We start from the raw sequence: 23,023 nt of genomic DNA on the forward strand, positions 1-23,023 counted from the left end.
TGAGCTGAAATAAAAAATCTCAAAAATATTCCATATGCAAAAAAAGCTTATTTCTCTCATTTTGTGCACAAATTTGTTTACATCGCTGTTAGTGAGAGTTTCTCCTTTGCCAAGGTAATCCATCCACCTGACAGGTGTGGCATATCAAGAAGATGATTAAATAGCATGATCATTACACAGGTGCACCTTGTGCTGGGGACAATACAAATCCCCTAAAATGCGCAGTTGTGTCACAATACAATGCCACAGATGCCTCAAGTTTTGAGGGAGTGTGCAATTGGCATGCTGACTGCAGGAATGTCCACCAGAGCTGTTGCTAGATAATTGAATGTTAATTTTTCAACCATAAGGTTCCTCAAACATCATTTTAGAGAATTTGTAGCCACGCTGGGAGGGAGGCTGACAAGTATTTGCATATAATAATGCCTTTTTGTGGGGACAAACTCATTCTGATTGGCTGGGCCTGGCTGCAAGTGGGTGCGCCCTCCAAGGCCCACCCAATGGCTGTGCCCCTGTACAGTCATGTGAAATCCATAGATTAGGGACTAATGAATTCATTTCAATTGACCTCCTTATATGGACTGTAACTCAGTAAATTCTTTGAAGTTGCATTTATATTGGCCTTCCGAGTGGCGAAGCGGTCTGAAGCACTGCATCTCAGTGCAAGAGGCGTCACTACAGTCCCTGGTTTGAATCCAGGCTGTATCACATTCGGCCGTGATTGGGAGTCCTATAGGGTGACGCACAATTGTAAAAAAACCTGTAATGTTGCAATTATACATTCATGCAGGAGGAAATACAATGATTGCACTAGTGCATATGCGTGAAAGTGGACTGCACACAGCACATTATCCCCGGAGATGCCAAACTCGGGCAAAGTGTCCCCCATATGACGTCACAGTGATGTCATAATGAGTGGGGGAAAAAACACCTGTATCAGAGACAGTGCAAAGGTTTTCATACTCTGCCACATCCTGAAGAGTTACCTTGTTGTACAATGTCTACCATTTACAACTGGAATCTACCTTGAAATTACAACACATACAGTATTTATTATGAATACATTTCTTTCTTGTTGTCCCATGATTTTCACTTAGCAAAAGGAGTTAATGTCAACTACAAACTGATTGTGAGGACGAACAAAGGTACTTTTTACATAGTCCTATATGCATCCCAAATCAACCCTATAAAGTACATTATCAGCCATGGTCAAAAGTAGTACACTATGTAGGGAATAGGGTCCCATCAGAGGACAAACACTCATGATGCATCATGGACAGTAGCTGTGAAGTGATACACATTGCTACAGTGTGGTTTTTACTATGTTTATGAGCTTACTAGTACTAAATATACTGTATTTCAAACATAGAAGTGGATTAATTGGTTAATAGGCCTATGTGGCTCTGGTGATTTGTTGTCTGTCGGGGTGGGTGTGGTCTCCCATGGCACCACATTACATCACAATCGTGATGTCATAAATAATTGTATTCTGATATGATGACAGCCTAAATGGTTTGCCATTTACGGCAACACTTACAAGTTCAATTCAGGGTCAAAATCATTGCTATATTTTGGATGGTTATTTTTGAACTGATTGATTGGTGGTAAGTAGTTGTGACCACTTGTGATTTAGTGTGAAAAGGCCTACTTTGTGACACAATTTAATTTAGATGATTTAAATAAAAATATTATTATATTAAGCCATATTGTACCTTTTTCAGGATTACTGTAATTGAAGGAACTATGGGAAAGTTCTCCTTCCCAATTACTGACTGCATGTTTGTCATCATTTTCATTTCTAGCCATGGGCAAATCGGACTGCACAGGACAATTTCTGCACAGGAACTACTGAACTCCACAGGCCCAGAACACACCAGCCTCACAACTCCTCACAACTCCCCAGCCTTAATGTAAGTCCCATCTGCAGGCTACATCTACGACCCACTAAAGTGGTCCAGACTAATCATGTATGGACAATCAGTGTAAACGTTGTACTAACTACGGCTTGATCTAGTGTCAACATTATACCTTATTGATATTCTATATCAATGAAATACAATGGAAGGTACATAATAATCCAATGAGTAAAATAAAATATACCATGTTCTATTCTCAATATCCCTACTGCCCCAAAGGTGTGTAGGCAGGGCAAGGAGGACACCGATTCAACCCAGAAGAAGAGGAAAAAGAAGAGGCTAAATGAGAAGGGAACCCAGGTTGAACTAGGCATGCGGGAGGATATCCGTGACCTTGACCTCGCCCATTGGAGATTGGCCAAAGAGACATGGAGAACTGAGCGAGGAAACATGAGGGAGATTAAGGCGCTGTATGGAGAAATATTTAGGCTGCACCAACTCTTGGAGGAGGTAACAAGAGCAGTTTTCTTCAATCAGACTTTCATAACAGTAGATATACTGTAGTTGCTTTAGATGTTCCCAATCCTGATACACAGAAATGAGATCTAAATAGATAGAATAGTGAAATAAGAAGGCAAGAAAAAAACTGCACATTGGAAGTATTCTGAGGAAGGTCTGCAATCTGCACGGGTAGTATTCTGAGGAAGGTCTGCATTCTGCACTGGTAGTATTCTCAGGAAGCTCTGAATTCTGCACTGGTAGTATTATTAAGAAGGTCTGCATTCTGCACTGATAGTATTCTTAAGAAGGTCTAGAATCTGCACTTGTAGTATTCTGAGGAAGGTCTGCATTCTGCACTGGTAGTATTCTTAAGAAGGTCTAGAATCTGCACTGGTAGTATTCTGAGGAAGGTCTGCATTATGCACTGGTAGTATTCTTAAGAAGGTCTGCATTCTGCACTGATAGTGTTCTGAGGAACGTCTGCGTTTTGCACTGGTAGTATTCTTAAGAAGGTCTGCATTCTGCACTGGTAGTATTCTCAGGAATCTCTGAATTCTGCAATGGTAGTATTATTAAGAAGGTCTGCATTCTGCACTGATAGTGTTCTGAGGAACGTCTGCGTTTTGCACTGGTAGTATTCTTAAGAAGGTCTGCATTCTGCACTGGTAGTATTCTTAAGAAGGTCTAGAATCTGCACTTGTAGTATTCTGAGGAAGGTCTGCATTCTGCACTGGTAGTATTCTTAAGAAGGTCTAGAATCTGCACTGGTAGTATTCTGAGGAAGGTCTGCAATCTGCACTGGTAGTATTCTGAGGAAGGTCTGCATTCTGCACTGGTAGTACAGTGATGGAAAAAAGTATTTGATCCCCTGCTGATTTTGTTCGTTTGCCCACTGATAAAGAAATGATCAGTCTATACTTTTAATGGTAGGTTTATTTGAACAGTGAGAGACAGAATAACAACAAAAAAATCCAGAAAATCGCATGTCAAAAATGTTATAAATTGATTTGCAGGTTAATGAGGGAAATAAGTATTTGACCCCTCTGCAAAACATGACTTTGTACTTGGTGGCAAAACCCTTGTTGGCAATCACAGAGGTCAAACGTTTCTTGTAGTTGGCCACCAGGTTTGCACACATCTCAGGAGGGATTATGTCCCACTCCTCTTTGCAGATCTTCTCCAAGTCATTAAGGTTTCGAGGCTGACGTTTGGCAACTCGAACCTTCAGCTCCCTCCACAGATTTTCTATGGGATTCAGGTCTGGAGACTGGCTAGGCCTCTCCAGGACCTTAATGTGCTTCTTCTTGAGCCACTCCTTTGTTGCCTTGACCGTGTGTTTTGGGTCATTGTCATGCTGGAATACCCATCCACGACCCATTTTCAATGCCCTGGCTGAGGGAAGGAGGTTCTCACCCAAGATTTGACGGTACATGGCCCCGTCCATCGTCCCTTTGATGCGGTGAAGTTGTCCTGTCCCCTTAGCAGAAAAACACCCCCAAAGCATAATGTTTCCACCTCCATGTTTGACGGTGGGGATGGTGTTCTTGGGGTCATAGGCAGCATTCCTCCTCCTCCAAACACAGCGAGTTGAGTTGATGCCAAAGAGCTCCATTTTGGTCTCATCTGACCACAACACTTTCACCCAGTTGTCCTCTGAATCATTCAGATGTTCATTGGCAAACTTCAGACGGGCATGTATATGTGCTTTCATGAGCAGGGGGACCTTGCGGGCGCTGCAGGATTTCAGTCCTTCATGGCGTAGTGTGTTACCAATTGTTTTCTTGGTGACTTTGGTCCCAGCTGCCTTGAGATCATTGACAAGATCCTCCTGTGTAGTTCTGGGCTGATTCCTCACCGTTCTCATGATCATTGCAACTCCACGAGGTGAGATCTTGCATGGAGCCCCAGGCCGAGGGAGATTAGGAGCACTCCCTTTAAGAGTGTGCTCCTAATCTCAGCTCGTTACCTGTATAAAAGACACCTGGGAGCCAGAAATCTTTCTGATTGAGAGGGGGTCAAATACTTATTTCCCTCATTAAAATGCAAATCAATTTATAACATTTTTGACATGCGTTTTTCTGGATTTTTTTATTGTTATTCTGTCTCTCACTGTTCAAATAAACCTACCATTAAAATTATAGAATGATCATTTCTTTGTCAGTGGGCAAATGTACAAAATCAGCAGGGGATCAAATACTTTTTTTTCCCTCACTGTATTCTCAGGAAGGTCTGAATTCTGCCCTGGTAGTATTATTAAGAAGGTCTGCATTCTGCACTGATAGTGTTCTGAGGAAGGTCTGCATTTTGCACTGGTAGTATTCTTAAGAAGGCCTAGAATCTGCACTGGTAGTATTTTGAGGAAGGTCTGCATTCTGCACTGGTAGTATTATGAGTTCTGTCGGCATTATGCTCTGGTAGTATTTTGAGGAAGGTCTGTATTCTGAACTGATAGTATTCTGAGGAAGGCCTGCGTTCTGCACTGGTAGTATTCTTAAGAAGGTCTGCATTCTGCAATGATAGTATTCTTTGGAAGGTCTGCATTCTTAGAGTAAAGTTGAAAAAGAATGGAGGAATTTCTGAATTGGAATGATTCCAAAAGTGTGGACCTTCCCATTTTCCTAATAGGCTAATATACAGTAATAAAATGTGTTTTCTCTATGATATTTATTACCCATACACATGTAATTGTTTTAAGATAGTAATAACAATCACCATCAAGCTATTAAGTAATAAAAATGTGTCTGTCATCATACAGATTGGGGTGGATAAAGGGGTGATCAAGCAGCGCTCCACCTCCTCCATTCTTTGTCCCGTCTCCCCGACACTGCCAGCTTTCCCCCGGTACAACCTCCACAGGTACCTCGCCAACAGCCATTCGGAGCCAGACCAGCATGCTGCCAGCACCCAGAAGGACCCATCTAAGAAACATTCAATCTTTCCCCCTCTGGACACACAGAGCTGCACCTCCCCTGAAAGATGGCCTCATTCAACGTCCAAGACATCACACCCACACGCTTCACACCGATTTGCTGTCCCATCCCACCCCCTGGTTTCCGGCCCTCCTGCCCGGATGAGACAGACCCATCCGCATGTCCACCCCAGGTCCCCATTGAGTGGCCAGGCAAAGGTCAAGGATGAGGTCAAGAGGCCAGAGATTGCAGCGTCTGAGGAATTGTCTGAGGAAGTTCAACGGAGAGGTGCAGAAATTGCGAATATGTATAAAGCACAGCTGATTGAGAGGATGGCCCAAAAGAGAAAGGAAGAGATTCTGAAGAAAAGGGTAAACAACGATGACAAGAACGATGACACTGAGGCCTCCTGCTCCTCTGCAGTAGAACAATCCAATACCCCTGCCACAGCCCCCGAGCGCCCAGCCAGCCCAGACGCCACGCCAGTGGCCGCCCGAGAGGACACTCAGGGGGACACCCAGCAGGACCTGGTAGAGGTTGTGAATGTGCTCAAGAGGCAATCATCTGATCTATACCTGCCTGACGACGTATGTGAGGAGTCACTCACATGGAAATCCATTTACGAGGAGCTGTGCCCGCTCGCTCACAGGGTGAACACAGAAGCTGACTACATCAAGACGCTCCGCGTCATCACTGAGAAGGCTGTGACTCCCTCGTGCTCGTCTGAGGATGATGTGTCTCAGAGTGTGAGTGAGGACACAAGTCAGGAGGGGAGTAGTGAAAGTGAGGAGAGCATGAGTGGACAACAGAAGAGATGTCTACACAGAGATCCTTATGGTGAGAGGGACAGGAAGGAGATTGATAGTGGTAAAATGGAAGGGAGATATGCAACCGCCAATGCAATGTCTATGATGGCGAGCCGAGGGAAAGAAGAACTTAATGCCATGAGCTACGCAGACAGGATCAAATATTTCAAGGACGAGGCTAAGAGAAATGAAGAGATGATGAAGATCGAAAGGAGGAAGGAAAAAGCCAGGGACGAAGAGCTCAAGAAGTGGGAAAAGAGACAGAAGAAATTGAATGAGGAGGAAAGGAAAAGGACAGAAAATATGGAAAAAAACAAGTTAGCGGAGCAGAGGAAAAGGGAGAAGGCAGAGATGAAACTAAAGATCGAACATGAGAAAAAGAGACGAGAGCAAGAGAAAAAGAGAGAGAAAAAAGAAAGAAAAAAGCAGGAGATGCAACAGAAGGCCCGTGAAAAAGAAGAGAAAAAGAGGGCAGAGGAAGAGAAAAAGATGGAGAAAAAGAGGGAAGAGAAGTTGAAAAAGATTGAGAAACAGAGGATGGAGGAGGAGAGGAACAGGGAAAAGGAGAGAATGAAGGTGTTGGAGATGCAGCAAAAGGCACGAGAGAAAGAAGAGAAGAGGAGGAAAGAGGAACAGAAAAGAAGATTGAAGATACAGCAGGAACAAGAGAAGGAGGAACAGAAACGGCAGACAAGGATACGAGACGAGGATAAGAAGAGAGCAGAGCTTCAAAAAAAAAAAGATCACGAGGCCAAGTTCAAGATGGAGATGGAGAAACTATATGAGAGAGAAGAGAGGAATGCACAGATTGAAAGAGAAAAGAGGCGTGCGCTGTGTCAGAAAAAAGGGCAGACACAGAGAGCAAAACAGGTGGTGGTAAACGAGGTCACATCGTCTACATCTGACGCCTCTGTGCGGAGGGAAGAGAGGGAGCAGCGTCCAGAGACCGCTCTGCGAAGAACAAGGAAGAAGCAGAAGAAATTGGCGGACGAGTCAATGACAACTTTTGAGTAGATGATAAAAGAAAGGGAGCAGACAAAAGAAGAAATGTACAAGTCAATGCTCCTAGATATGTTAATATATGTAAATAAACAAAAACAAATTCGATTGTTTAAAGAGAAAAAACAAAAAACAAAACGAGAAAATGAGCAAAAGCAGGAAAAAACTATAAGGAAGCCAGGCATGAGGGTGAAGAGGAGAAAACATGAGAGAGGAGGAAGGGAGACCAGAGTGGTTTATCAGGAGGGAAGTAGGATATATAGAATAGTTCTGAGGACAGAATCGGTAGGACCATGGGATAAAAGATAAATGAGATCAGCAGTAAAGGAGAGCTGAGTGGATCAAAACAAAGTTATGGAAAACACAAGGGGGAGGCAAGATAAACAGAGACCCAGAGAAAAGAGGTGAAAACATTTTATAGGAGTAATAGAGAGGAGATGGAACTAGAATTCCAATGTACGAATGGCCAAAATAACTAAGGATGAGCAGAAAAGGAGAAGACCAAGAGCACAGGAAAAAGAGCCAACAGACATGTCAAAAAGAAATGAAGTCTGCCTCTTCTACTTCTCTTTTAAAGTTGCTTTGGTTTCCTTTTGTCCTCTTTCTAAGCCTGTTCAAGTCTGAGATAGATGAGAAGAGCAGCCAAAGAAACAGATCTGTTGAAGCATCAATTGGAAAGGATGGGAGGGTTGGAGAAGGAGCACAGCTCCATGACTACATTAGGTAAGTGTTTACTATCAAAGCCTGTTCTCAGTAGACAACTGTATTAGTGTTGATAGAAGTTCATTTATGGAATGTCTTTCAACTCAAACACTACAATTCCTGATCTCATGTGATTATTCACCTCATGTGAGCGGGCTTTCGGATGTTTTTTTCTTGAAACAGATTGTGGCATATGAGGTCACTTTATCTGTTGAAGCATCAATAGGAAAGGATCAAAGGGAGGGAGGCAGGAAGAGGAAAACACAGAAGAGCAGATGAGGTAAATGCTTGGGCTTGTGATGAGAGGATAGGGTCTCCAGAACTGGGGTTCATGATAGAAAATGCTCAGACAAATGTATTACTGTGAATCCCATTTGTTCAATGACTATTTGATGAATTCCTGACGGGATAATTGTTTTACAGGAGCACTCTATGTTCTGCTTCCATGTGGATTGACAGCATTGCTTTCATGAGCTGCTGGAGGACACCATGGATGAAGAGGGAGAGGGTCTATGATAGGCAGTTTGCCATGGCCATAAATGGGCTTTTGGGTGTTAATTCTTCCTGCTTTATATCATACAACTTTACAATAAAAATGAATTGCAAGCATCAGCCTTTTCTGTTTGAGTGTGATCAGTGCAGTAGTAGTAAGATTGGTGTAAACCCAAGGAATATTCTGGCCTTCTAGGCAGAGTTCCTCTGTCCAGTGTCTGTGTTCTTTTGCCAAGTGTCTGTGTTCTTTTGCCAATCTTAATCTTTTTATTGGCCAGTCAGATATGGCTTTTTCTTTGCAACTCTGCCTAGAATGCCAGCATCACCTATTCACTGTTGACGTTTGGACTGGTAATTTAAGGGGAATTATTTAATGAAGCTGCCAGTTGAGGCATCTATTTCTCAAACTAGACACTCTAATGTACTCTTGCTCAGTTGTGCACCGGGGCCTCCCACTCTTTCTATTCTGGTTATTGCCGGTTTGCACTGTTCTGTGGAGGAGTAGTACACAGCGTTGTACGAGATTTTCAGTTTCTTGGCAATTTCTCGCACGGAATAGCCTTCATTTCTCAGAACAAGAATAGGCTGACGAGTTTCAGAATAAAGTTATTTGTTTCTGGCCATTTTGAGACTGTAATCGAATCCACAAATGCTGATGCTCCAGATACCCAACTAGTCTAAAGGCCAGTTTTATTGCTTCTTTAATCAGAACAGTTTTCAGCTGTGCTAACGTAATTGCAAAAGGGTTTTCTGATGATCAATTTGCCTTTTAAAATGACACATTTGCATTAGCTAACAATGTGCCATTGGAACGCAGAAAGTATGGTTGCTGATAATGGGCCTCTGTACAACTATGTACAGTTGAAGTCAGAAGTTTACGTACACTTAGGTTGGAGTCATTAAAACTCGTTTTTCAACCACTCCACAAATTTCTTGTTAACAAACTATAGTTTTGACAAGTCGGTTAGGACACCTACTGTGTGCATGACACAAGTAATTTCTCCAACAATTGTTTACAAACGGATTATTTCACTTATAATTCACTGTATCACAATTCCAGTGGGTCAGAAGTTAACATACACTAAGTTGACTGTGCCTTTAATAAACAGCTTGTAAAATTCCAGAAAATTATGTCATGGCTTTAGAAGCTTCTGATAGGCTAATTGACATCATTTTATTCAATTGGAGGTGTACCTGTAGATATACACTGCTCCAAAAATAAAGGGAACACTTAAACAACACAATGTAACTCCAAGTCAATCACACTTCTGTGAAATCAAACTGTCCACTTAGGATACAACACTGATTGACAATAAATTGCACATGCTGTTGTGCAAATGGAATAAACAGGTGGAAATTATAGGCAATTAGCAAGACGCCCCCAATAAAGGAGTGGTTCTGCAGGTGGTGACCACAGACCACTTCTCAGTTCCCATGCTTCCTGGCTGATGTTTTTGGTCACTTTTGAATGCTGGCGGTGCTTTCACTCTAGTGGTAGCATGAGACGGAGTCTACAACCCACACAAGTGGCTCAGGTAGTGCAGCTCATCCAGGATGGCACATCAATGCGAGCTGTGGCAAGAAGGTTTGCTGTGTCTGTCAGAGTAGTGTCCAGAGCATGGAGGCGCTACCAGGAGACAGGCCAGTACATCAGGAGACGTGGAGGAGGCCGTAGGAGGTCAACAACCCAGCAGCAGGACCGCTACCTCCGCCTTTGTGCAAGGAGGAGCACTGCCAGCGCCCTGCAAAATGACCTCCAGCAGGCCACAAATGTGCATGTGTCTGCTCAAATGGTCAGAAACAGACTCCATGAGGGTGGTAATGAGGGCCAGACGTCCACAGGTGGGGGTTGTGCTTACAGCCCAACACCGTGCAGGACGTTTGGCATTTGCCAGAGAACACCAAGATTGGCAAATTCGCCACTGGTGCCCTGTGCTCTTCACAGATGAAAGCAGGTTCACACTGAACACGTGACAGACGTGACAGAGTCTGGAGACACCGTGGAGAACATCCATACTTTTAAAGAAATGTCTTCTGCTCTGATGAAACAAATATAAAACTGTTTGGCCATAATGACCAGCATTATGTTTGGAGGAAAAAGGGGGAGGCTTGCAAGCCAAAGAACACCATCCCAACCGTGATATACGGGGGTTGCAGCATCATGTTGTGGGGGTGCTTTGCTGCAGGAGGGACTGGTGAACTTCACAAAATAGATGGCATCATGAGTGAGGAAAGTCATGTGGATATATCGAAGCAACATCAAGACAGTCAGGAAGTTAAAGCTTGGTCGCAAATGGGTCTTCCAAATGGACAACGACTCCAAGCATACTTCCAAAGTTGTGGCAAAATGGCTGAAGGACAACAAAGTCAAGGTATTGGAGTGGCCATCACAAAGCCCTGACTTCAATCCTATAGAGAATTTGTGGGCAGAACTGAAAAAGCATGTGAGAGCAAGTAGGCCTACAAACCTGACTCAGTTACAACAGTTCTGTCAGGAGAAATGGGCCAAAATTCACCCAACTTATTGTGGGAAGCTTGTGGAAGGCTACCCAAAATGTTTGACCCAAGTTAAACAATTTAAGGCAATGCTACCAAATACTAATTGAGTGTATGTAAACTTCTGACCCACTGGGAATGTGATGAAAGATATAGAAGCTGAAATAAATCTTGATTATTCTGACATTTCATTCTTAAAATATAGTTGTGATCCTAACTGACCTAAGACATGGAATTTTTACTAGGATTAAATGCCAGGAATTGTTTAAAACTGAGTTTAAATGTATTTGGCTAAGGCGTATGTAAACTTCTGACTTCAACTGTAGATATTCCACAAAAAATAATGAAAAAAAAGCCTTATCCAGCTACAATAGTTATTTACATTGTCGATACCATTTCTGATCAAGTTGATATTTTAATGGACAAAAAAGGCGTTCAAAAACAAGGACATTTCTAAGTGATCCCAAACTTTTGAACGGCTGTGTGTATTTATCTTTATGTATATTGGTTTGGCATTCCTTGCTAAAAGGTGGGCCACTTCCATGGTACCGGTTATCCTGAGTTGAGCTCAAGAGTTCACCCAAGTTACCTCGCCAACTCAAGCCTGTTTCGTAGTACACCCTTCTAGAGGGCGAAATTGTTATTTTGGTGAGTCTATGATCCCTGCTGTCTAAGTCCTGTTACAGCATCATCGTTAAATAATTTGTTGCCTAGGTAGTCGGCCAAGTTTAAGGAATAACTCACCATTAATTTAAGTCTCTCCTGCTATGCTAGATCTACTCCTCTGATCCCACCTTGGGATGTATGATGAGCATAGCTGAGAAGGTCCATTATAGAATGAAACAGAACACTGCAAGCAACATCACACTGTCTGGATTCTTTTCAGTCTAGGTCATTTTATTTATTTCCAAGACAAGTGCAGTGGTATAGGCCTAATTCAAGGCAGCAAGAGCACACAGGAGCAATTAAACTACTGCCAGACACACGTATAATCCATCAGAAAGCTTTAAGGGACTTGTTCAACTTATTCATTGTTGAGAAGTTAAAATGTCAGTGCCATTTGTGTTGGAATCTTCAGTCGACAGCAGCGGTGTTGAAATCTTCTTCGATGGTGTCATAAATGCTAAACTGTGCATTGTTATTCTGTGAAAGACAGGACATGAACATGGTTAGAATACAGTGCGATAATGACTGCATTTACAAAGGCAACCCAACTCTGATATTTTTCCTGTCTCTGTGTGTGCATGTCTTTACCACATTGATAGAGTTTGTTAAGGCGTGTTATGTCCAGGGGGCTCAGGTGATTTCTCTGTCCAATCTGGACTCCCCTCTTCTTGGAGTGAATAGTGGGGTTACGGTTTGATGAGAAGTAGTATCTGCCAGGAGAAACCCAACAGTGGGGGATTAGAGGACTTGCTACTTTAACACAAGGACTGCGTCACAATGCCACCCTAATCCCAATATAGTGCACATAGTTTGACCAGAGCCCAGGTAAACAATAGTGACCTAAATAGGGAACCATTTGGTACACACAGGGAAATGTTACTGGAGCTGGATACTGTACAGTCGTGGCCAAAAGTTGAGAGAATGACACAAATATTAATTTCTACAAAGTTTGCTGCTTCAGTGTCTTTAGATATTTTTGTCAGATGTTACTATGGAACACGGAAGTATAATTACAAGCATTTCATAAGTGTCAAAGGCTTTTATTAACAATTACATTCAAGTTGATGCAAAGAGGCAATATTTGCAGTGTTGACCCTTTTTCAAGACCTCTGCAATCCGCCCTGGCATGCTGTCAATGAACTTCTGGGCCACATCCTGACAGATGGCATCCCATTCTTGCATAATCAATGCTTGGAGTTTGTCAGAATTTGTTGGGTTTTGTTTGTCCACCCGCCTCTTGAGGATTGACCCCAAGTTGTCAATGGGATTAGGGTCTGGGGAGTTTCCTGAACATGGACCCAAATTATCGATATTTTGTTCCCCGAGCCACTTAGTTATCACTTTTGCCTAATGGCAAGGTGCTCCATCATGCTGGAAAATTCATTGTTCATCACCAAACAGTTCCTGGATGGTTGGTACCATTCTTTATTCATGGCTGTGTTCTTAGGCAAAATTGTGAGTGAGCCCACTACCTTGGCTGAGAAGCAACCCCACACGTGAATTGTCTCAGGATGCTTTACTGTTGGCATGACACAGGACTGATGGTAGCGCTCACCTTGTCTTCTCCAGATGTCCCAAACAATCGGAAAGGGGATTGATCAGAGAAAATGACTTTACCTCAGTCCTCAGCAGTCCAATCCCTGTACCTTTTGCAGAATATCAGTCTGTCCCTGATGTTTTTCCAGGAGAGAAGTGGCTTCTTTGCTGCCCTTCTTGACATCCTCCAAAAGTCTTCGCCTCACTGTGCATGCAGATGCACTCACACCTGCCTGCTGCCATTCCTGTACTGGTGGTGCCCCACTTTAGGAGACAGTCCTGGCTCTTGCTGGGCTTCAGGGCACCCAAGAAAGTCTTCTTCACAACAATTGAACCGCTCTCCTTGAAGTTCTTGATGCGATTGTAACAGTGTAGGTTCCATCCCTCTCTTCGCCCCAACCCGGGCTTGAACCAGGCACCCTTGCACACATCAACAACTGACACCCCACGAAGCATCGTTACCCATCGCGCCACAAAAGCCGCGGCCCTTGCAACGCAAGGGGAAACCCTACTTCAAGTCTCAGAGCGAGTGACGTCACATTGAAACGCTATTAGCGCGCACCACCGCTAACTAACTAGCCATTTCACATCGGTTACACTCACCCCCCCCTTTGACCTCCTTTTCCGCAGCAACCAATGATCCGGGTCAACAGCATCAATGTAACAGTGTAGGTTCCGTCCCCCTCTTCGACCCAACCCGGGCTCGAACCAGGGACCCTTGCACACATCAACAACTGACACCCACCGAAGCATCGTTACCCATCGCGCCACAAGAGCCACGGCCCTTGCAACACAAGGGGAAACCCTACTTCAAGTCTCAGAGCGAGTGACGTCACTGATTGAAAAGCTATTAGCGCGCACCACCGCTAACTAACTAGCCATTTCACATCGGTTACACGATAAATGGTTGATTTAGGTGCAATCTTACTGGCAGCAATATCCTTGCCTGCGAAGCCCTTTTTGTGCAAAGCAATGATGACGGCACGTGTTTCCTTGCAGGTAACAATGGTTGACAGAGGATGAACAATGATTCCAAGCACCACCCTCCTTTTGAAGCTTCCAGTCTGTTATTCGAACTCAATCAGCATGACAGAGTGATCTCCAGCCTTGTCCTCATCAACACTCACACCTGTGTTAACGAGAGAATCACTGACATGAGATCAGCTGGTCCTTTTGTGGCAGGGCTGATATGCAGCGGAAATGTTTTGGGGGGATTCAGTTCATTTTCATGGCAAAGAGGGACTTTGCAATTAATTGCAATTCATCTGATCACTCTTTATAACATTCTGGAGTATATGCACATTGCCATCATACATTTTCAGTCTGCTGCCTCAGTTTGTATATTTGTGTCCTTCTCAACTTTTGCCCACGACTGTACACAGTCACAAAACGAATATTTACTTATTGCTATCAGTTTAAAAACAAGGTGAGTAAAATTAGGACTTTAGTGGGAATAAGGAGGAGAGGAGTATGACTGACGTTCCGTAGTGCATTATGGAGTCGTAGTCATAGGGCAGGTCCTGAGTGTCTCCTTTCTTCACCTTAAAATTATTTTCTTTTCCTGGAAGTTAAAAAGAGTTACAAGAAGCAGATGTGACTGGTGGACACTGCTGGGTGTGAATGTGATATAGGGGAATGAAAATGGAAATGTAGACGAGTTGAGATGGAAACCATTAAGTTGAACCTCTAGCAGGAGGAAACTCTACAGGATTCAAGGCATGAATATTTCATCTTACCTAATGAAACCCATTGCGGGTGGTAATGTAACAAAACTGCCTTCAAAACGAGCTTACATGTTATCCCAGGATACCCATTACGGGTGGCAACTGTAAAAGGTATATTTTACACCAGGAAACCCATTACGGGTGAACTGTAGATGACAACGTAGTGTTATTCGCGTCAGGCAAATTTAGCGAACAAGGTTGCTGCGTTCACGCCAGGGAAAATTCACAGGAGTAAACTAATTCAGTTCAATTCTACATCATTGGAAATGAGCCTGAAATACATAGTATTGGTCTCAAACTGAAAAACACTGATGGTTACTGGTGTAAGATTCTCTCTGGTGTTTACAGAACTGGTGCTGTGAGATTAGGATATCAGGATTCAAGGTAGCTATGATATTAGGCTATCAGGACCTGCTTAGACAAAGCAATTTCAACAGTAGAGAAAAGGGTTGCAATGTATGGGGAAATGAATGGCTGCAGTATTTCCGTTATAATAAGTACATTTGTAAAGTGGTTGTTCCACTGGATATCATAAGGTGAATGAACCAATTTGTAAGTCGCTCTGGATAAGAGCGTCTGCTAAATGACATAAATGGAAATGGAACGTTAAGGCATAAATGTATGAAAGACTATTCTTATTTTAAACTAGTGGTTCTGTCCTTGTGGTATGTAGTGTTTCATGTTGTGTGGACCCCAGGAAGAGTAACTGCTGCTTAGGCAGTACTTAATAAAATACTAAATGTCAATAGTTATTCTATACGGTCTTCACTCCAGACCACAAAAAGCTGAATCAGGTATGTTAGTGCTGGGCTGCTACTAAAGCCTGCACACTGCAGCTCTTCATGGGACAAATTGACCAGCCCTGCCCCTGATCCACATGCACTGCCCGTGAGGTGGTTTAGTATGTTGTGTTGGTGTGAGTTACCTGGGACCACGTTGTCCCACTGTATGGTGACGTATTGGTCACGGTCTGGCCGTGTGTGCTCGTGGTGCAGGCCCAGGGCATGCATCAGCTCATGACACAGGTTCCCCACGTTACAGGCTCTACCGAAGTACACAGACTGGGCCCCGCCCTGGAAACCTACATACGACGCACAGCTAGAGTTAAGTGAAGAGAGATAAAGGTGAGAGAAGCGGGAGGAGAGAAATGGAGGAGAAAGAGGGGATATGACAGGAAGAGAGGAAAAATAAAGGATGAACACAGGAAAAGGAAGGAGAGGTTGTGAGTTAACTGTAAACTGCTGGGAAGGAGAGAATGTGTTAATGTGCCCACTTTGGACTCACCCTGTCCCAGAGATGAACTCTATGTAGTTCATCTCATTGGTGTATTCGTGGAAGCGGATACACGTCTGGTCTGAAATAAGCTTGAACGCTGCTAGTATAGTTTCCTTTCTGTCCACTGTGTGGATCAGAGACAATCTACCATTAGACGGTGCATATCATTCTCACTGTATTAGAAAACATCTAGTGTTACAGTGTTCATCTCTCCTACTGTATTCGACACTCACCCAGATAATCGTTGATCTTGTAGGGGATAGAAGTGACGCCTTCATTCTCAGGCCAAAGTGACTTCACAGCTAATCGGTCTTCCTGTAGGACAAACACCTAGTCTTAAATCCAGCTGTTGCTAGAGAGTATAGGCCTCAGATTAATTCAATTGTTATTTACGCGTTTCCCCTATGAATGTTTTTAACCCCTGTGCGGCCTCTGTCCCGTAAGCGGGACGAACATCCAGCGAAAAACTCCTATCGACATTAGCATAACGAAATGTAATATATATTTTTTTCAAATATAGGACTGTCTCATATCGTTTTATAGATACACCTCTCCTGAATCGACCCACGTTGTCCGATTTCAAAAAGGCTTTACAGGAAAAGCAAAACATTAGATTATGTTAGAGGAGTACATGGTAAAAGTAGCCACATAGCCATTTTCCGACCAACCACATGCATCACAAATAACCAAAAAAACAGCTAAATGCAGCACTAACCTTGTACAAACTTCATCAGATGACACACGTAGGACATCATGTTACACAATGCATGCATTCTTATGTTCGATAAAGTTCATATTTATATATAAAAACAGCATTTTACATCGGTGCGTGACGTTGACTAACTATTTTCCCTCAAATGCATCCCGGGAAACAGTGCTACAATTTACTCAATTACTATTCGAAAACATTTTGAAAAAATGTAATATTGTCATTCTAAGATTTATAGATGAATATCTCTTGAAAGCACCTGTAATACCAGATTTAAAAATAACTTTACTGGGTAATCAAAAGGGGATGCGATACCTAGTAAATACAGCTCAGCACCATCTTGGAACAATCGCATATCACATCTAATCTTGTATACTATTGTCAATAATCCCTTACCTTTGGTTGTCTTCATCAGAAAGCACTTGCAGGTATCCCAGGTCCACAACAAATGTATTTTCGTTCGAAAAAGTCCATCCTTTAAGTTCCATTAGCTTGCTGTTAGCGCGTCTGAAGACTGCTCCAAAACCTTTGTCGGCCGCGGGACAGCAATTTCGAAAAAACAAACATTTTTCCCCCCATTTAGGTTCGTTCAAACATGTCAAACGTTGTATAACATAAATCTTCAGGGCCTGTTTCAACAAGAGAGCCAATAAGATTCGAGGGGGACGATTGCATTGTGTTTCAAAACGTTTCGAAAGGTGGGGGTAGACAGGGCCGCCGGCGTCATAATGGTGATGGCCCTCCTCCTGTGACCAATTTCAACAGACTCTCATTCTGTCAGTTTCCACAGTAGAAGGCTCAAACCACTTTGTAAAGACTGGGGACATCTAGTGGAAGCAATAGAAAGTGCTCAATGAACCATAGCTCACGGTGTGATTAATAGGCAAAGATGTGAAGTTGAGTCCACAATTCAGAATTCCACTTCCTGTTTCGATCGGTCTCGGGGTTTTGACTGCCATATGAGTTCTGTTATACTCAGACACCATTCAAACAGTTTTAGAAACTTTAGGGTGTTTTCTATCCACAAGTATTTATTATAGGCATATCCTAGCTTCTGAGTTTGAGTAGTAGGCCGTTTAAAATGGGCACGAATATTTTTAAAAATGCGCTGTGGCGCCCCCTATCCTAGGGTAACGTCATTAAGTTCTAAAATGGTCAAACTATTTCAGTATTAACTTAAATGGCTAAAACCAGACTAAGTATGTAGAAAAAAAAGAATGGAGCAATATACAGTGTACTTTCCATGACAGACTGACCAGGTGAATGCTATGATCCTTAGAGGTCACCTGTTAAATCAGTGTATATGAAGAGACCGGTTAAAGGAGGATTGTTAAGCCTTGCGACATGGATCATGTCTATATGCCAGTCAGAGGGTGAATGGGCAGGACAAAATATTGAAGTACCTTTGATCAGGGTATGGTAGGTACCAGACTCACCAGTTTGAGTGTGTCAAGAACTGCAACGTTGCTGTGTATTTCACACTCAGTTTCCCGTGTGTGTGAAGAATGGTCCACCACCCAAAGGACATCCAGCCAATGGCAGTCCAGTGGTCGAAAATGGGTGACACGAATTGTGCAGAGCAACAGACGGGCTACAGTTATAGTCAATTGACAGTCCAGTAAAACATGTTCCCAAAGACCCCAAAAATGCTCAGCTCGTAGAACCTTGACACAAATGGGGTATGGCAGAGTTCCACTTCTTTCAGCAAAAAACTTGTTGCAGTGGACTAAGGAAACACTGGACACAGGAGAATTGGAAAAACGTCTGGTATGATAAATGCCGTTTTTTTGCAATTTCACGCTGATGGGAGGACTAGGGTATGAAGAAAACCACATGCATCCATCATGCCGTTTGTCAACATTGCAGGCTGGTGAGTGGCAGTGGTATGCTGTGGGGTGCCTTTTCATGGCACACGTTGGGTCCCATGATAAAAGTTGAGCAACGTTTGAATGTCTTAACATAATTGAAAATCAGGTGCATCCCTTCATGGCAGCAGTGTATCAGCAGGTTAATGCCCCATGAAACAAGGCTCGGATTGTCCAGGAATGGTTCCACGAAAATTACAGTGAATTCAGCTTAGTGCAGTGGCCTGACCAGTCACCAGATCTCAATCCAATTAAGCATCTGAGGGATGAGATGGGAACAAGCCATTTCGGATTAGAGATCCACTACCAGCCAACTGGGCACAATGGTGGGAAGCATTGAGGAAATCATGTGGCCAGCATTCCTGTGGAATGCTTGACACCTTGTAGAGTCCATGCCCTGACGAACTGAGGCTTTTCTGAGGGCAAAGGGGGGGTGCAACTCAATGTTAGGTGTTCCTAATGTTTTGTAGACTATTATTTTTATATATATATATATATATATATTTTAAGATCTTTTAGAAGAGAAATATATATTTTAGAAGAAAAAAGGAAAATAAATAAATAAATAAATAAAACTAAAACCGTGCAATTGGCAACGCCCACTACGATTTAAATTGAGATTGTCACTGGCCGACACACAATAAATCTATTATTTGCATGACTCACTGTGCAACAGTGTTTAACATCAATTTTTTATGACTACCTCGTCTCTGTAACCCACACATACAATTATCTGTAAGGTCTCGAACAAGCAGTGAATTTCAAACAGATTTAACTACAACGACCTATTGGTTTTCAAATAACTTGCATAAGGCACCTATTGGTAGATGGGTAAAAAAAGCAGACATTGAATATCCCTTCGAGCGTGGTGAAGTTAATAATTACACTTTGGATGGTGTTTCAATACACCCAGTCCATACAAAGATACAGGTGTCTTTCCTAAGTCAGTTGCCAGAGAAGAAGGAAACCGCTCAGGGATTTCACCATGAGCCCAATGGTGACTTTAAAACAGGTAGACTTTAATGGCTGTGATAGGAGAAAACTGAGAATGGAACTACATTTTAGTTACAATACTAACCTGATTGACAGTGAAAAGGAAGCCTGTACAGAATAAAATTATTCCAAAACATGCATCCTGTTGGCGTCAAGACACTAAAGTAATACTGCAGAAAATGTGGCAAAGCAATTATCTTTTTGTCCTGAATACAAAGTGTAATGAGAGGCAAATCCAAAAGATTACAGAGTACCACTTCATATTTTCAAGCATGGTGGATGCATCATGTTATGGGTATGCTTGTAATCGTTGCGGACTGGGGAGTTCCAGGATAAAAAAGAAACGGAATGAGATAAGCACAAGCAAGATCCTAGAGGAAATCCTGGTTTAGTCTGCTCTCTACCAGACACTGGGAGCATAATTCACCTTTCTGCAGGACAAGAAACTAAAACACAAGCGCAAATCTGCACTGGAGTTGCTTAGCAAGAAGACAGAATGTTCCCGAGTAGCCGAGTTACAGTTTTGACAAATCTACGGCAAGACCTGAAAATGGTTGTTTAGTAATGATCAACAACCAATTTGACAGCTTGAATAATTTTGAGAAGTTACACAATCCAGATGCGGAAAGCTCTTAGACTTACCCAGCGGGACTCACAGCGCTAATCGCTGCCAAAGGTGCTTCTACAAAGTATTGACGCTGGGATGCAAATAGTTTAGATATTTCCGCATTTCATTTCCAATAAACTAGCAAAAATGTCTAAAACATTTTACTGTCATTATGGGGTATTTTGTGTAGATGGGTTAGAATTTGTGTTTAATCCATTTTGAATTCAGGCTGCTTTCGGAAGGCACTGGACCAGCTTCTGGTATGCACAGACTGAAACGAATGACTGCAAAATCGTTTAAGGTTTCTTTACAAGACAGAATGTTGAATAAAACCACATTTAAACTTACTCTACTGGTGGTCCGTGGTGTTGATCCTTCAGATGGTCAAAACATCCACAGGAAAGTACTGTTAACAACTTTTTAGAGTGGCGGTACTGAAGTTGAAATTTCTATCACCTGGCACTTCAGTATGCATGCATTGTATATTTTTCCTGTGGATATTTTGGCTCAAATTTCAACCATCTGAAGGACCAACACCATGGACAACCGGTAGAGCAAGTTCAAATGTAATTCTGTTCAACAATCTGGCTTGAATGATTTTGCAGTCATTAGCTTCAGGCTGTGTATACCAGAAGGTGGTATCAATCTGATTCATCAGCCTAAAAAAAGATGCAGTAACAGGACAGAAAGCAGGGATAATAGACTCACCGAAACCAGAATGTCTCCCTCCACGATAGCAAGGTCGAACTGTAAGTCCTCTGTAACAGAGAGAGAGGGTCTGAAACAACCACACTGACACAACATGTACTAGTTACAAGTCACTACCTCCAGTGCCATTAAAGTCCAGACCTCACAGTAGAGGTCCAGGATTGTGCGCTTCATCTAATGAATGCGTTACCTTCTCTGGTTTCAGGCATTTTAACCCAATCATTTTGTCTGTGGCGTGGTCCCATTGAGGCAGTAGAACCTAAAGGCAATTGTTAACATTAAACACATTTTGCAATATTTTATTTTTGATAGATAAGCCATGAACTTGAAGAAAACCAATGGAATTGTTTCTTTAGGCCCATCACACCAAGAGATTGACTTGAGAATCACAGTAGAGGCCTACCTGTGGCAGTGAAAGTCACATTTGTAGAATTGTTGATGGGGTTTGTAGAATTGTCCACTGAAATACAGAAAGAAAATATAAAGAGGAACAGAACAACAGTTTTGCAGTGGGGCTGGCCTACATGAACTAAAAATGGTAAACAGGCCTAGTTTTCAGCCTGTAACCTTACGAAATGAGTGGTCCCCAATGCAGGCCTGCTTACCTGTGGCAGGGAAAGTAGAATTTGAAGTAGTAACATTTGTCAAATTGGTGATGGGAACACTGCCCACTGAAATACAACAAGGGTAACATAATACATGTTACATAATAACATGGTGAACCAATTGGCGTCTACAGTGGAACTGGCCTGGCCTAACTCAAATGGAAAACACTCAAAAGTAGGATGTCACGAAAACAAAATGACTGGTCCTACCTTGGACAAACCAGATGAGAATCAGAAACCAAACCATGTTGAAACAACGATTGTCCCCCAAGATTTGGGGGGGGGGAAAAAAACAACCAGAAAAACAGCACAAACAAATGTCTTCAATAGCTCTCCTTCCAGTCAAATAGTTGGTAGGGCAGCAATCACAAAAGAACAGGTGCCTCCTCCTTCTTCTTCTTCTTCTTCTTCTTCTTCGGTGAGGTTTAAAGATGGTTGGCATCCAATACGTTGCATTATCGCCCTCTACTGAACTATCGTATGAATCCATTACCTTTGTGATACAAAATGGGAAAAGGGGAAACGTGAAAATGTAAATATATATATATATTGAATGACTCTACTAACTAACTCTAAACTCATTAAAACCCATCACCTTATTCCACTACTTTAACCCTATCTTAACCTACCCCGGGCCAACGACCCGAGAGGACGAGACACTACCACTCAACACACCCTGTAACTCTTCTGAAATCGAATCTCGTACCCCCAAGTACTTCTCTGCAGCTGCCACCACAACATCTATTTTCTATGACTTACGTGTCATCTCTGCGGTACAGCAGATAACAATTGCTATGAATGCTAAGCCAACCTCACTGAAACGTATATCACTCATTGGCCTATCCCTCTGTTCTGGCAAAGATCTACTATTCACAGGGATTCTCTCTGAATCCCTCACCCTCCACTACCTTCTTCACTTCCTCTGCATACAACATCTTCTGCACTACAATGACCCTGGCCACCTAAACCTGCCTCTCTCGCACCAGACACCTCCACTTAGGGTTACCTTCACCGACTCAACGGCACCCACCATCTTTTCCACCCAACTTGAAACCGACCATGGATCAGACAAAAGGCCTGGTTCCACCTTCTTCAAAAATCTTACTCCCACTGAACCAATCGTATCTTTATCATAACCATGCCCATCAATGGAAGAATTGGGCTCCAAGCTCCTCACAACAACTTCTACCCCTTCCACTCTGTTTGAACTTGATAGCAATCTTCCTCGACATACCCTCTCCCTTGTCATTGCTATCTTCAACAGATACAAACCCATCCTCTGCCTCCCTCAGTCTTTTCAACCTCCTCTCTCTTTCCCTCCAATCCTCCTCCCTTGACCAGTATAGACAGTGTTAATGTGCATCCATAGTATATAGTGAGCAGTACTGTGCATAATGTAGCAGATGCAGGAATGCCTTCATGCAGGAACACCCCGAAATGTGGGCTGCAGTTGCACACTATTGACAGAAAGACACATCAACCTCAGATAAAGCATCCGAGACAGCAAAACAGCGCTCCTCTGTCTTAGTATGTGTAGGCCATGTATCTGATGCCGTCTGGTCAAAAAGCATATA

The 23,023-nt window shown here is 42.8% G+C and overlaps 1 protein-coding gene and 1 long non-coding RNA gene across 2 annotated transcripts; one reads left to right on the top strand and one right to left on the bottom strand.

The window, feature by feature from the left end:
- Positions 1-6,577: 6,577 nt before the first annotated feature.
- Positions 6,578-8,385, top strand: LOC115159947 (uncharacterized). The gene is made up of 2 exons (XR_003868974.1): positions 6,578-7,794; positions 7,957-8,385. It is a non-coding gene; the product is annotated as an uncharacterized LOC115159947 (long non-coding RNA).
- Positions 8,386-11,637: 3,252 nt separating this feature from the next.
- LOC115159941 (astacin-like metalloprotease toxin 5) lies at positions 11,638-21,736 on the bottom strand. Its single transcript, XM_029710087.1, has 11 exons — positions 21,660-21,736; positions 21,450-21,515; positions 21,248-21,304; positions 21,035-21,103; positions 20,845-20,894; positions 16,196-16,277; positions 15,972-16,086; positions 15,613-15,785; positions 14,443-14,524; positions 12,016-12,137; positions 11,638-11,904 (listed from the first exon to the last, which is right to left on the bottom strand). Exons 1-11 carry the CDS (start codon positions 21,694-21,696, stop codon positions 11,900-11,902), a joined length of 858 nt encoding a protein of 285 aa, XP_029565947.1. The 5' UTR covers positions 21,697-21,736; the 3' UTR covers positions 11,638-11,899.
- Between the last annotated feature and the right edge of the window lie 1,287 nt (positions 21,737-23,023).

The sequence above is a fragment of the Salmo trutta genome, chromosome 23 (genome assembly GCF_901001165.1).
Source record: "Salmo trutta chromosome 23, fSalTru1.1, whole genome shotgun sequence".
In the NCBI taxonomy this organism is placed as follows: Eukaryota; Metazoa; Chordata; class Actinopteri; order Salmoniformes; family Salmonidae; genus Salmo; species Salmo trutta.